At 35.9% G+C, this 16,491-nt stretch overlaps 1 protein-coding gene and 1 pseudogene across 7 annotated transcripts in view; one reads left to right on the forward strand and one right to left on the reverse strand.

The window, feature by feature from the left end:
• Nucleotides 1–6,290: 6,290 nt before the first annotated feature.
• Nucleotides 6,291–16,491, reverse strand: part of SGK3 (serum/glucocorticoid regulated kinase family member 3) — a 110,079-nt gene continuing 99,878 nt past the window's right edge. For all 7 annotated transcript variants that reach the window (XM_037505781.2, XM_054692215.1, XM_037505791.2 and 4 more), the window contains exons 16-17: nucleotides 11,302–11,391; nucleotides 6,291–6,671 (exon numbers count right to left, since the gene is read on the reverse strand). In XM_037505781.2, the coding sequence (XP_037361678.1) occupies nucleotides 6,501–6,671; nucleotides 11,302–11,391 (261 nt within the window). In that variant the 3' untranslated portion in view covers nucleotides 6,291–6,500. The remainder of the gene's footprint in view (nucleotides 6,672–11,301; nucleotides 11,392–16,491) is intronic.
• Nucleotides 7,806–8,131, forward strand: LOC119256858 (phosphatidylinositol N-acetylglucosaminyltransferase subunit P-like; annotated as a pseudogene).

Consider the following 16,491-nt stretch of genomic DNA (forward strand, 5'->3'; position numbering starts at 1 on the left):
AGATGCTTTAGACTTGTGGCAGGCTTTCGGGCCTTTCTCTGGGCCAATTCCATTTGGGTGGACTTTTACCCATGAGGGGATGGGTAACTTTGGGTGCTTGATTTAGAAACTATATTCTTTGCCTTTCCTGTATTGTTTATTAATTGTATTAAAGTTCCTCCCCACTAAAGTCTCATTTGTTTTGTGTTGATGCAGCAGATGGCAGAACATATTTAGAGCAGGCAGGTTTGCAGGGTCTGAGGTGCCCTTCTCCTTGCTCTGTAACACATTGAGTACAAAGTTGAAAAAGAGTGATGAGGGGGGCCATTCTTTCTTTATTCCTAATCTTAATGGGAAAACTTCTGTTTCTCACCATTAAGTTTGCCAATTGTTGGTCTTTTGTAGATATTTTTTAAAATCAAAGTGAGGAAGTTTCCTTCTATTGCCAGTTTACTGAGTTTTTATCATGAAGGGTGCTGCTTTTCATCTGCATCTCTTGATATGATTATATGCTATGATGAATTACATTAACTGGTTTTCAAATGTTGAGCTGTTCTTAGATTCCTGGAGTAAATTCCATCTGGCTATAGGGTATAACTCTTCATACATTGTTGTATTCAATTTACTAATTTTTCTTCAGAGGGTTTTTGCATATGTGTTCATGAGGGATACTGCTCTGCAGTTTTTTCTTGTAATGCCTGTCTGGTTTTGTTATTAGGGTAATCTTGACCTCAGAAAGCAATCAGGAAATATTCCCTCTGCTTCTGTTTTCTGAGTTTGTAGAGAATTGGTTTATTTTTTTCCTTAAATGTTTAGTAGAATTCACCAGTGAATCCATCTATTTTGGAAGGTTATTATTGATTCACCTTTTAATATATTTATAGGCCTATTCAGAGCATATATCTCTTCTTGTGTGAGTTTTGGCAGATTGTCTTTCAAGGAGTTAGCCCATTTTATCTAAGTTATCAAACTTATGGACATAGAATTGTTCATAGTATTTATCATCCTTTTATTTTTTATGGAATATATAGTGATGTCTCCTTTCATTTCCGATACTAGTAATTGAAACTAGAAATTTCATTTCTGATACTGATGTAGTTATGGAGTTGATGGGTTTAGAGAGCAGGGTCCTTGGGTTCACTCTGGGAAAGGTTTCACCAGAACTTCCCCTTTCAGTGGCACGCAGCGAGTTTCCCAGGAGAGTTTCTCCACCAGACAGAGGTGTTAGTTAAATTTAAAGTGCACATTTATTAGGGAAAGGGGACAGAGAATAAAGGACACTTGCATAGACACAAGTGGGCAGAAAGAGCTGCCCCTTTGTGGGGCAAGCGTTAGGTTTTATCCTCTTCTTTTGGCAGGGAGGGGCTCATCTTTGTGAGTGGTTAGATTGTTGCTGATTTTGGACAGCTATGCAGAATCATAAAGAGACCCGAGATTCCATAATGGCCCAACCTCCCTATCTTCACCCTCAGGTCTGTGCTCCCGACACTCCCTACAGCAATATGATACCTGCTTGGGTCTTATGCCTTGTGACAAGGCATTGGTGCCTAAGGATCTTGATTTCCATAGGTGAGTTAACTGTCATGTTAGTCCCTTCTACCCCTTCCTCCTTGTGTGAGTCAGGTTCTAGTCAGGCATCTTGTGATGCCTTCTTTAGCTTTTCTATTCTTCCTCCATCATTACTAGTAAATGAAACTAGTAATTTCATTTCTGATACTAGTAATTTTTTTTTAAGATTTATTTATACATACAAGAACTGGGGTACAGGCCAGAGTTGTGGGGAGGATGAGAGGGCTCACCACAGGCAGAGTAGGGTACAGAACAGGCAGATGGACTGAAATACACTGCTGAGAAGAGCAGTGGGCGACTCAGGAGAGGTATGCTGCACCATGTGTGTTGCTCCCTGCCCGGGGATCGAACTCATACTGCAGTGGCTGCAGCGAGTGTCATAGGTTGCGTCTTAACCCCTTGCGCCACCAGGGTGGCCCCTCTGATACTAATAATTTAAGCATTTGGCTTCACTTTTTTTTTCCTATTGATTTCCTGTTTGTAATTTCATTGATTTCTGCTTATTTTATTAACTTAAATCCTAAAACCACTTTTGTTTTAGAATATTTTATTTCTTCTCTTCTAAACTTGTTAAGGTGTCTTTTATAAACCAGAATTTGGTCTGTCGGTGACTATTTCATGGATGAAAGTCTATAGACCTATGACACTGTTGTGAGGCGCACAGGCATTAAGGATGGTTATATCTTCTTAGAAAATTGATCCCTTTAGCATTAAGTAATGTCCTTCTCTATCCTTGACAACTTCCTTACTCTGACATTCCTCTCTGAAATTAATATTGCTACTCCTCCTTTCTTTTGATTAGTATTAGCATGGTCTGTTTTCAATCCAGTCATTTATTTTGACCTATAGTCATCTACTGCTTACCAGGTATTTTAAGAAATACATTGTTCAGGCATTTTCATAATTGTGTGTATGTTTTAGAATGTATGTTGTTCTCCAAACAGTACTTCATTTCCTTGGCATAGCAATTAAGTAGTCTACCTTGGAAGAGGAGCTGGGTCATTCACGACTTCTTATTGTTCCTGTAGCATACTGGTAGGGTGTGCTATACTTTACTAGGCAATACAAATTTTAAAGTAATTATGCAGAGCACAAATGTATAATGTCTTGACATTTAGTTAAAGTGGACTTCTGCGTGGGCCTCCCCGGTGGTGCAGCGATAGAGTGCTGGGTTGCGAAGCTGCCCGCAGCCTCTGCAGCGCCAGTTTGATCCCTGGCTGCTCCCCAGCCACAGGAGGAGGGTCCCACATGGCACGCAGACCTCTCCTGCCGCCCGCTGCTCCCCTCAGCAGTGTACTTCGGTCCTTCTGCCTGCTCTGCTCCCCGCTCTGGCTCTGGTGAATTCTCTCACCCTCCCGCGCTTCTGACTGTACCCAGTGCTTGTATGTATGTATGTATCAATCAATCAATAAATCTTTAAAAAAAAATAAAGTGGACTTCTGTGAATAACATAGTTGGAGCTTATTAAGCCACTAACAATCTTATCTTTTAACTGATGTATATAGACCATGTTTCAGAATGACACAGTTGGATGAATGTTACACTCGTTACCACTATCTGTGGACTTCCCTTGCCTCAATCTTTCTTGTCTTTTTTCTGCCTTTTATAGTTACATTTGGAGACAGTTATGTTTCTTTCTGATTTAATTACCTCTATATAAATGGGAAAAATGCCTTGTATGGATTTTTTTGTTTTTATGTAAATTTTTTAAATTTTATTTTTCTATTCCCCATACAAATGCAACCCCCTTATTTTGACCCCAATCCCTCCTCCCCCCCCCCCATAGTGTGTGTCTCTGGTTCACACTTCTTGATTTTGATTTTTTTCTTTCCTATAGTTATTCTTTTTCCTGGTCCCTTACTAGGTTTTCTAGATTCCTGCTGTAAGTGAGACTGTCTTGTATGGATTTAATATAAAGACATAATGAAAAGATACTTGTGTAGTTCTTTTAACTATTAAGGAATGTTTGAAGGATCACAGAAGAATGATTATACAGTATTATTAAGACTAAAAATGCTAAAGAAGTGATATACAACCTCAAATGTTTATGATCTCAGAAAGTTAGAGATAAATTACTTTTAAGACTAGGTGAGTAAAGGAGAAGTGGCAGAGAAGAAACCCAAGTGAACTTTTGAGCATCTGTATAAAGTTATGTAGCACTCCCCACCTTAAGGCAATTTCATTTATACATAAAACTTGGCATATCATTTTAAGGTGCTCAAGTCACCTGGGATGTGTTTATGTACACTTTATATAAATAACCAACCACCTTGGGATATGGAATAATCTGTAAAAACCAACTAAATTGTAAACTACCTTTAAAGGTAAATGACAGAATATCTCACTTCAAAAACAGCTAACTTTCAAACTGCTTATTTAAGGAATTATCAATAACATGATTCATTGAAAAAGTCATTCCAGTATTACTAAAAATGTTTTTACATACCCATTCCCATTTTCACATAGTATATAACATACAAAAGAATGACTCATAATCTTCATATAAAGTTTTTTATATTACTAAAGTCCATGGATAATCATACTAGTGACAGGTACGCTAAATAAGAGTGGTAATGATAAATTTTTATAGTGATAGAATTTTATAGTGATAAGTGATAAAATTTTATAGTAAAATATTTAGTACCTCCAAACACTTCAAACGTCCACCATTGCTAAAAAAATTATAGCGTTTGTTGATTCCCTTTGTAAATATCTCAAGTTCAGAAATCTTGGCATATTAAAATTTTGAACAGAGCACATTATTAGTATCTACCTCACCTAGCACTTCTCTCCAGATGAAAAAAAATTTGTAATTTTCAGTGTATGCTATAATGTGACAGTGGTTGGGAAGTGCAACACTGTACTAAATCAATGAAATGAAAGGTACAGGTAATATGAATAATGTTAAGTTTTCCTTTAAACTTTCATTTTGGCAATAATCATAAAATGGTTCGTCCTTTCAAAGGGCATACATTTTTTCAAAGACTTGGATGCTATGAAAGAAAAGATAACCTTGGAAGGGATTTTGTTCCCTGAATAATAAACATGTCAGCATATGATAATCTGGTAATTCTTATGTGTTCAAAGATTTTGTCAAAATTTTGTTTTTCCTCTCTTGTACATATGAATCACTCATTTAGAAATGACTATTGTAACCACGACCAATTTTGATTTAAAATAATGACAAACATTAGATGATTAGTACTCTTTTTGCTAGTTTTATTGTACTATATAAGATTTGTATTTTTTGTGATCCATGAAACATTGATATTCTATTTTAAATTTGTTCTTAAAATTATGAAATATTGCACTTTAGTTTTTGGCAGTTCAATTAAGGAGTGGCTGACTAAAAAAAAATATTACAAGAAACTATTTTTATTTTGCTTTACAATAAGTAAAAAACTTCTATAAAAGCAGAAATTACAGAAGTGCCAAATGAACCAAATATTTACAGTGTAGTTATTAAAGTCTTACCTGTAAATGAAAATTCAGTGTACTGGATGCAAATGTTATTAAACCAATGAAAACACACTCCTCTCCCCCGACTTTACTGATCATTTTTAAGCCAAAAGGTACTGGTGTAAAATGTGTTTATAATTTCTTTCTCAAAAGAAAATACATGGAAAGAATGTTTGTTCTTGGAACACCTAAACTGGTCATTGAACTTTCACAATGTTTCCTACATAATATAAAGTGTTGCTAAAAATCAGAATTCCAAAAAAGGCATTCATTTTACATTTTTCTATAGTTCTCTTTTACAAATTACAAGTAACAAGTTAGTTGGTTCTTAGTATAATTTTAAGGTCAGTTTCCTGTACTTTTTCTAAGATAAATAAGATACTGACTATGCATCTTGCTTGAATTATTTTTAGCTCTTGTTATATTATAGTAAAACTATATACATTTATACTGACCCAGAATTTGCTATTCTACTTTTTAATTCTCAATTAGGAATATACTCTAGAAAGCTCAGTATCTGCTACTTACCAACCAATTAGGAAGACAGCTTACAATAGTTATTTGCAAAAGCAAATACCAAGATTTAGACTTATGTAACAGTACACTAAACATTAAAAACAACCAAGCACATAAATAGACTGTATTTATAACATAAATACATGACACAGACACATTCATTTTTGGCACCACCTAAAAAAAGTCCAGCAATATTTTATTACCCTTCAAATCATTGGGAATTAAAATTTCTAGCTATTAAACTTTATACTTCCTCCAGAGGAAAAATAATTCACAAATTTGGGAATTAAAATTTCTACCTATTAAGCTTTTTCCCTTCTTACAGAGGAAAAATAATTCACAAATTTGAACTGGTATTTCAAAAGCAAAGAATTTTTTTGTTATTTCTTAATTTGATCTGCAGAATAAATGGTTATTCAGTGTTAATGAGCAGCTAATGTATTTACGGTGCTTGTACATTTTAATTCTACCAAGAAATGATTATATCAAATAGTGATTTATTTATTATGGAAAGACATGGTTTCTTCTTAAACAATCTTGTACCAATTGCATAGTTCTGATCTGAGAACAAAGTTCAAAGTAGATAGTTACAAAGGCATTAATATATATTAACTGAACTGAAGTAGACTGTTGAAAACAGTCTACCCTGGGTAGTCATTAGTGTAAACTCAGAGGGAAAAAACAGTCAATAGCAAAAAAGTTTTCTTTAAAAATAGGTTAATGCTAAGAACAATAGCTTTAAAATTTCTGTTTAAAAATAAGCTTAATAAACAAGAATACAAATTTTAATTCAAAACTTAGCTCTTGAAATGCCCTATTTTCTTGCATACAGCAGAAAATACATTTTTCATAGTCTTCAACATTACATGTAAAAATGAGGCACTAGTTAAACATATCTGAATATATTCACACAAACAGGAGTTTCAGTCTCATCCATGGATTTATATTTGCTCAGTGAGTTCTGGATGGTAAACTGTTCACAAAAATAAGTCTTCTGAAGGAGGCGCGTAAGAGAAACCAAGGAATGCGTCATCTGCCTCCAGCACACTGGCGTTCACTATAGAATAGTCAGAAGACACACACACAGAATATGGAACTGTTTCGTCTGTAAATGCTGCATCAAAGTTCCTGATATCATCTGGTCCTGCCTAAAACATCAAAAGCATACTATTATTCACCGTAGCTTTTTTCCCCATTAATTTAGTTCTTCATAAAACCCCTTTATGAATTTGTGTATTTATCCTTGGCAAGTTTAAATGTTTCCCTACACCATCATTTCTTTAAAACATTTTCTACTTTTCCTTTCTTGATTTTAATTACTGAGGTGAGGTTGCTTGTCCTCTACTTGTTAGGTGGAGAGAAGAGAAAGGTGAGGAAGAGTAGCATAAGAGTCCTTCTTCAACTATGCTAATTTCGAGACCCTAAAGTGAAATTCCTTTCTCTCTACACATCACTACTCTAAGTTCAGAAAAGGGGCTCAGGCAGCTTTTCAGGATAGCATTTGCTTTTGAGTTTCCATAAAATGCTTGCCCATCCAGTTCTCAATTCTGGGTACACTGAAGCCTTGATGAAGAATGAAGGAATACAGGATGAAGGGGTCATCAAGTACAATAGTGAAAGGTTAACTCTCCTTGTGCAATAGCACACTGGTTATGAAGCCTTTGACTAGGACACCATTAGTTCTAGCAGCCTAGGAAATTGGGAACTGAACCATAGTGGCAGCCTAGGCTGATACAAGCTAATGTAGTCTCTCCCTTTCCATTGTAAGTATAGACAAAAACTGGAATACAAGTTCATTCCTGGAGTTCTAGGTTATTTTTCGCTCTCAGGATTTAAGGGAATCCTTAAAATGTTCAAGTCATCAAGTTTAACCAGAGGTAAACAAACAGGGATTCAGCGCATGCATTATATATAAGCCAAGGATACACTTAGCCTGGTAGGGCTACAAACAGCACAGTAGAGACCAGGGAAGCCTAGAATGCTAGAGCCTTCTATCTGAGGAAGAATGAGAAAATTATATTTTTGTGTATGTGTGTGTATACATATAATGTCATCAAATTCTTACACATAACCCTAGAAGCATGAGTTCTGGAGTAAAACTAAGATTTGAATTCTAGTTGTGAAACCTGCTAGCTATAATTCTTTATATAAACTATCTCTGTGAGCTTATTTACTCTTCTGTAAAATAAGATGCTACCACCTACCTCTTCAGGTTATTGGGAGAACTTCAGGTGCAAATACATTAAAGTCTAAGAATCATATGTGTAGAAAGTGTTCAATAAATGAACACTTCATACTCTTTTCTCATGTGGGCTTTTATTCCTGAATCTTGGCTAAACTCCTTAAGCTTAACCTAATGGCCTCAAAAATACTGGGCAACTGCACTGCCTATGTACTTCTTAATGTTTAATCAGTTATATACTCCTATTTGGAGTAAATATGATGAATGTTTCCCCACTCATGCCAATCATATAATAACAGATAATTATGCTAAAAATCAAAAGCAGAATACCAAGAAGAGGCCATCCCAGCATTAAGAGATACTCCTATTAGTGAAGCAAAACAAATGATCTTTCTTGCAGCCAAAGAACTGTTTACCAAAAATTGAATTTTATGTAGACTAACACCAACCACTTATGTTTTTGACATAATAATGAGATTTATTTTGACACTTGTTCATTAATAACCCAGTATTGAAATACAAAAAGAAAAAAAAACAGAAGTTTAACCTCTCTTAGATAAGGTTCCATTAATATTGTAACCAAATATTAGTCATTAATAGACAGAATAAATAAAATACTGCATTATCATAAAAAGAGCAAGTGAGAGCTTTAAAATGCCCAAGGTCAAATTCTAGTTTTTTTTTTTAAAAAGATTTATTTATTTATGCATACAAGAACTGGGGTACAGGCCAGAGGTGAGGGGGGGTGAGAGGATTCACCAGAGACAGAGTGGGAAGCAGAACAGGCAGATTGACTGAAATAAACTGACAAAGCGAGCAGTGGGCAAGTCAGGAGAGGTCTCTCCTGTCACGTTGGTAGCTCCCTGGCCAGCAGGGATTGAACTCCTGCTTCAGTGGCTGCGGATAGCTTCACGGGTTGCGTTTTAACCACTTGTGCCACCAGGGTGGCCCAAATTCTAGTTTTGTAACTGGCAACTTATTTAACATTTTTTGTGGTTCAGTTAACTCATCTGTAACATGTGAAAAAATTCATAGGCTTGTTTTCACCATTAAGTAAAAGGATAAAATTACTGAGAATAGTATTTGAGAATAAATCCTCTAACCTACCGTAGCTAATTTTTTGATCATTGTTAACCTGCTAGGTGAAAACTGGTAACCCGTTAGGGTTTTAGTTTGTATTTTTGACATGTCTGTGAGTTTGAACAATGAATTTTATATTTGAAAACCATTTGTATTTATCTTTCTGGAATTCCATGTTTTATGTCTTGTTTGTGTTTCTACCAGTCATTGATTGGTCTTTTCTCTTATTGCTTTAGATATTAAGGAATTTTCTACATTCTGTAATTTGTAGTATTTTTTCATGCATACATCTCTAAGTTTTATGTGGCCAAATTTACCAACTTTTCTCCTCAAGATTTCTCCATTGTGGGTTTTGCTTCCAAAAGTTTAATTAACTAGTTATAGGAAAAGCAGTGAACCAAACCTCCAGGTATCTGACTCTGACATCTCAATACGGTTTCCATTTCCAACTTTGCTTAGAAGGAGTCTCTACCTCTTTAAGAGCCTGATGACACCATTATTTAAAAGTAACCAAATGCAGTACAACTCTCGATATAAAAATAAAATATAATTCTTTTTTTTTAAAGGTTTTTTGTTGTTTTTTTTTAAAGTTTTATTTGTTTATTTATTTATACAAGCACTGGGTACAGTCAGAAGCACGGGAGGGTGAGAGAATTCACCAGAGCCAGAGAGGGGAGCAGAGCAGGCAGAAGGACCAAAGTACACTGCTGAGGGGAGCAGCGGGCGGCAGGACAGGTCTGCGCGCCATGTGGGACCCTCCTCCAGGGGCCCGGGAGTAGCCGGGGATCAAACCCGCGCTGCGGAGGCTGCCAGCAGCTTTGCAACCCAGCACTCAACCACTGCGCCACCAGGGAGGCTCTAAAATATAATTCTTAATGGTCCTAATTTCCTAATGCAAACTCTACAAATCAGTGCTAGACATTGTCCCGAGTGGAGTCACATATGGATGAGCTACAGGAAACAAATCAATCTACAAATATTGCTATATATGTACAATATCACACCTATTAATGAGCTATGAATTATGCACTGAAACCTTTAACAAAACCTGAGTAGACTAAATATTTTCTTGAGATGATTTCTATATCCTACTCTAATTTACTGAAAAAATATTTGTTTCATAGCAATGCAAAAAACTTTACATAAAAGAAAAATAAATTCACCTATGATCTTGCAACCTAAAACTCAATCGTGGTTTCTCTGTTTTCAGTCCTATCCTTTTCTTTTACTGTTATAATCATAAGTCACAAAAATTCTAATTACATTTCCATTTAAGGTTATGAAGATTTTTCAAGTCTCTGCTCACTTTTGTATTTATTGTTATTATTATAATTTACTTAGTATAAAAATGCAACAGCGCATAAGATTGCATAAAGAAAGAATAATGACTTGGGAATTAGGCAGATTTCAATCCTCCTTCCATTCTTTTTTAATCTAGTTATGTGGCATCTGAGTTTACATTTCTTCATTTGTAAAGCATGTATAATAATGACAATGGTAATACTAACAACTTGGTAACTTATTTGAGGGAAAAATTATATGTTACAATGCATAAAATATATATATACCTGTATATGAGACACTATTAATAACAACATCATTATTGGCTTACTGATGATTTTTATCAACTTCCCTATTATTATATATGTATTTCCCAAATTTTTAACCTTATTAATACTTTAAGGCATGTCTTTGTTGGGGCTTTCTTCTTAAAAAAAAAGTTATATTTAGATTAAATGTTTCCATCTGTAGATTTAACAAGTGATGATAACAGGAAATATTTTAAAAATAATGTTTTCCAGAAGGATATAACAATTTACCTTTCCATTAATAATGTTTGTATATACCTGGTTTTACATCAATCTAGGAAAAACCTTAGATTAATGTTAAAATGTTTGCTGGCTTGGTAGGTATCAAAATGATACCTTTTAGTTAATTTCTTTAACTTACATATCTTTTCAAATCTGTTGAACTCATCCCTTTCCTACACTGCTCCAAAGAAATAACCACAATTAGGGGCCTCCCTGGTGACGCAAGGCGTTAAGTTGCAGCACTATAAAGCTATCCGCAGCCACTGCAGCATGACAGAGCATGAGCTTGATTCCTGGCCAGCCAGGGAGCTAACCCACATGGTGCAGGAGATCTCTCCTGCTCCCCTCAGCAGTGTATTTCAGTCAATCTGCCTGTTCTGTTCCCCACTCTGTCTCTGGTGAATCCTCTTTACCCCCCCGCCCCCCGGTTCCTCTGGCCTGTGCCCCAGCTCTTGTATGCATAAATAAATCAATCTTAAGAGAAATATCCACAATTACTGTGATGGAAGATATTTTTATAAATTTAATATAATCTCAATGGTCATTCAGAAGTTATTGTTCTAGACAACAATGAGTGACATATTTCACCATTATTTAGGTACTGATTCAATTTCATTCAGCTTAGATTTTGCGATCTATGGCTAAATTATGGGGCACTATAGTTCCTCATGAACTTTCTACTTGAAAGTTTGAATATATACTTACCACATTAGGATTAAATGGTGGTGGAATTTTCTTTTGTACAAGATCAGTCCAGCTGAGTGATTCAAAAAAAGGATGATTCTGAATTTCAAGCTAGAAAATTAAGGAAAAAACTTTTTATTTATGATGAAGACTCTATTAAGTACTCACTTAAGAACTTTATACAGCCAAATCATTACCACTTTGTCCCTAAATAATTTTTTGTGGGTACATGTTTATTTAATCCATGATTGTATAGAAACATCAAAATCATTGGTCTTTATTGATAATCTTTTCCAGAGTGGTTACCTAGAGTGGTGAAAACACTGCCACACTGAGACTACCAGAGACATGAAAAACAGTTACATAGAATGAGAGACTTAAGTTACATTTGCTTCAGTCATAGCTTCAGCATAGATAAAATGGGGTTAACATTTCTATCCTAGATTGTTTTTAGGATCACATATCCTACTTCACAGATTGTTTTAAGGATCAGTGGAATACATAGAAATAAAAGTGATAAGAAAAGAATAAAGCACTACAGGAGCAAGAATTATTATATGAATGGGGGAGATGAAGAAATACATTAGTCAAGACAGTTTTACAGTGGGGCAGATATAAGATCAAGATGATGAGCTGTACTACCAAAAAATATTCTACTCCAGGTTTGTATTATTAAAAGTTTGCATAGTACCAATTCTAGGTGGTTTTTTTTTTTTGTTTTTTTTACTGCAGAATGCCATGAAAATTTATAAAGGAGGATCCAGCCTAGTTTGATGTATTAAAAGAAAACTTCTTACAGGCACAGCAGATCTCTCCTGTCTCGCCCACCACTCCCCTCAGCAGTGTATTTCACAGATCCAACTGCTCTGTTCCCCACGCTCTCTCTGGTGGATTCTCTCACCCTCACATCTCTGGCCTGTACCCCAGTTCTTGTATGCATAAATAAATTTAAAAAAAAAAAAAAAAAGAAAACTTCTTACAGAAAGTGATGTCAGAGCAGAGGTCTCAAAGATCAATTAGTCAGACAAAATAATGAGGGCAGAAAAGTCCAGACAGAGCATGAAGTCCTGATGTGACAAAGAGATTGTTAATTAAGAAAATAAGATGAATATGGATACAGTAAAGGGAAGGATGGAGATTGTCACACAGGTGAAGCTCAAGAGGTAAAATGGGTCATATTATACTGGGACTATATTGAAATTTTTTTTATTTTTCTAGTTTTGGAAAACCATCAAATAGTTTTGGGGAGGTGATGTGAGAAATGTGGTAGATTTCTGGTTTGCCTTTTAAGAGCACTATGACTGTAAGGGAGAATGGACAGGAGAGTTGTGACCAGATAAAGTTAAACAAAAGTTGACAATGTTAGGAAAGAGCAGTGGGAGTCGAAGGAGTTTCTGCATATGGGAATATTGAGAAGGCAAGTGCAACTGCTCTTTATTGAATGTGGAAGTAAGGAAAAGAGGAGTCAAGAACAGTTCAGACTTAGGACCTAACAACTACACAGACAGTGATGTTATTTAATAAGAAAGTGAGCACAGAAGGAAGACTGCAGGAGTTCAATTTTGAATATACTGTGTCTGAAGAACTCTAAGAAGTCCAAGTGCTGTTGCTGAGTAGACAGATATTATTTGAGTCTCTAGTTCAGAAGAGAGGAAGATGTAAATGCGTAATGTGAAGACTGAAAATACCAAAGCCATAAAGCCAGTTCAAACTGTCCAGAAAGAGAGGAAAGCAGAAGAAAAGAGGGTTTTGGTAAAACCACAAGGCATAGCAACATATAAAAATCGGGTAGAAGAAGGGGAGCCTATGTAGGGGATCATGGAGGTGGGCCCAGAAGTACAGAAAGGAAAGCATGAGGTAAGTGTGTGCAACTGCAGAAAACTAGGAACAAGAGACTGATGGAAGTTCCAAAGCTATTGACAATGCAAGATGAGGGGTAGAAATGTTCAGTGTTTCTAGTTGAGACAGATTGAGAAGTGAGGGAACTGAGACGGGTAGAATGAATATAGAAATCATCAACATATTTGGCTGTGATGGGAGAATGACTATTACTGTGCAGGGCAGTAGGGTTTAGGTGTTTTGTTTTGTTTTTTTAAACAGGAGACTTGAAAATGTTTAATGATTAATTGGAAGGAAGCAGAACAAAAGGGAGTAGTTACCTGTTCAGAAAAAAGAATGTATGGAGCTCCCCGCAAGGGGTCAGAATCCAATACATGAGTAGAAACTGTCCTTTCCAACTATAATAGGAAGGAAACTAGAGCAGATGCATACATACCTGCAAATTTGATAGCAAGAACTGACAATTCCACTCTGGTGGTTCTATTTACCCTATAAAATAGAAAGGCAAGACTATCTGCTAACAGTGAAGAAGGAATAGAATCTGAAAATTTGGAGAGAAGTCTGAAATACTTAATACAGACAGTAGGAAAGTAAGGTAAAGAGAGGAATACAGGAGCATCAGCAGGCAGCAGTGAAGCAAAGGGACAACAAATTCTTAATAAAATGATTTAAAATTTTAGGTAGTCAATACTATCTCACACCATACACAAAAATTACCTCAAAATGGATTAAAGACTTGGATGTAAGACCTAAAAATCATAAAATATATACAAGAAAACATAGGCAAAACTTCATTACATAAAATTCAGAAACAGCTTTGAGGATTCATCCATCACCAGAAGCAAGGGAAAAAGGAGACTATAAAAGCAAAAGAGACAAAATGAGGGGCCTCCCTGGTGGTACAAGGGGTTAAGACGCAAGCAACCTATGAAGCTGTCCAAAGCCTCTACAACACAAGTTAGATCCACGATCAGCCAGGGAGCAACACACATGGCACAGCAGACCTCTCCTGACTCGCCCACTGCTCCCCTCAGCAGTGTACTTCAGTAGATCTGCCTGTTCTGTTCCCCACTCTGTCTCTGGTGAATCCTCTCACCCCCACACCTCTGTCTTGTACCCCAGCTCTTGTATGCGTAAATAAATAAATCTTTAAAAAAAAATTAGAAAGACAAAATGAAGAAACACTCTAGTTAATGGGAGAAAGTATCTGCATATCATATACCTGATAAAGGACTGATATACAGATATCTATAGAGCTCCCACAATGCAACAAAAACAAAGCTAACAACCCAATCAAAAAATGGCCAGAAGAACTAAATAGACACTTCTCCAAAGAAGAAATGCAAATGGCCACAGGTATATGAAAAAATGTTCATAATCACTTATTATCAGGGAAATGCAAATCAAAATCACAATAGATATCATCTCATATCTGTGAGAATGGGACATTTAAAAACAAAAACAAAAACAAAACTAGAAAGGAGCCCTCTTAGACTGCTGGTGGAATGTAAACTGGTCTAGCCACTATGGAAAGCTGTGTAGAGATTCCTTACAACACTAAAAACAGATCTACTACACGAGGCAGCTATTCCATTCCTAGGAATTTACCCAAAGAACACAAAAACACTAATTTGAAAGGAAACATGTACCCCTATGCTTATGATAACACTATTTATAATGGCCAAGATATGGAAACAACCTAAATGCCCCAAAACAGATAAATGGATCAAGATGTGATCAAGGATATATACACAATGGAATACTACTCAGTGGTTTGTGGTAACATGGAAGGATTATGCTAAGTGAAATAAGGCAGGAGGAAAAAGAACATCTTTTTCCTTTATCAGATGGTGTCACTTATATGTGGACTACAGAGAAACAAAACAAAGGGTAAGCCTGACAAATCTTGAAAGCTGATCATAGATGAGAGGCATGGGGGGGAGGGGTAGAACAGGAGGTGGGGAAGAGCAAAAGGGACTGTGGTGATGGACTATGGGTACTTTGGTGGTAGAGGAACTACAGTGACCAAATTGAGAAGAGAAATCATACACTGCCTAAAAATGAATAAAGATATAATAAAAAATACTTCATTTAAAAATTAATTTAAAATAAAAGTCAACTTGGAGGAAATTAGAGGAAATAAAATTATAGGTAGTGAAAAAACATGCCACACATTTTTAAAAAAGGGACAGAAGACATTCTTACAAATATAGATCAAATAAATAATATGATGTGGGAGATGAAGAGGAGAGGATGAAATTTTTATGAAGATAACATGAAAAAATGGTGTGCAAGTGGCTTTAAAACTGTATGATTTATGGACCAAAAACAGACGCACAGATGAATGAAATACAACTGAAAGTCCAGATATAAACCTGCACATACATGGACAGTTAATCTAGGACAAAGGATCCAAGATGTACAGTGAAGAAAGTAAAGTCTCTTCAATAAGTGGTGCTGAGACAACTGGACAGCCACATGCAAAAAAAACTACCATCATTTCATATTTTACATAAAAATTAACTCAAAATGGAATAAAGACATGGGTAAAACCCAAAACCATGAACTACATGGAAGAAAACAGGCAAAACACTCCATGGCACTAGCTTCAGTGATGTTTTTGTGGATTTGTGTCCATTTGAGAAGAGAAATAAAAGTAAACATAAACAAATGGGACAAAATCAAACTAAAAAGCTTCTGTAGTGAAAGAAGCTATCATTTAAAAAAGTGATACCCTACTGAAAGGGAGAATACATCTGCAAGGGGCTGATTTCCAGTATCTATGAAGAACTCATCTAACACAACAAAAAGAAAACAACCCTATCAAAAAATGGGCAGAAGAGATGAATAGACATTTCTCCAAAGATGACATACAGATGGCCAACGGGCCCATGAAAAAATGCTTGTTGTTTATCATCAGGGAAATGCAAATCAAAACCACATTGGTTTCACAATGGTCACAAGTGGTGACAAGGATGTAGAGAAGAAGGAATCTTTGTACACTATTGGTGGGAATATAGGCTGGTTCACCCCAATGGAAAACAGTATGGAGGTGTTTCAAAATACTAAAAATGGATCTAACAGGTTATCTAGCAGTTCCACTCCTAGGTACCTGAAGAATGTAAAAACAACACTTTGAAGGGATATATGCATTCCTGTGTTCATTGTAGCACTACTGACAATAGCCAAATTGTGGAAACAACAAAGTGCCCAAGTACAGATGAGTAGATTATCGAGATGTGGACTATAGAGACAAAATATGTGGTCTATGGAATACTGCGCAGATACAAAAAAACAAACAAAAGGAAACAATAGGTGAATTGTTGGGGCCTCCCTGGTGGCACAGGCAGCTGAGCGCAGCGCTGTGAAGCT

The sequence above is a fragment of the Talpa occidentalis genome, unplaced genomic scaffold (assembly GCF_014898055.3).
Source record: "Talpa occidentalis isolate TD23 unplaced genomic scaffold, MPIMG_talOcc4v2.1, whole genome shotgun sequence".
In the NCBI taxonomy this organism is placed as follows: domain Eukaryota; kingdom Metazoa; phylum Chordata; class Mammalia; order Eulipotyphla; family Talpidae; genus Talpa; species Talpa occidentalis.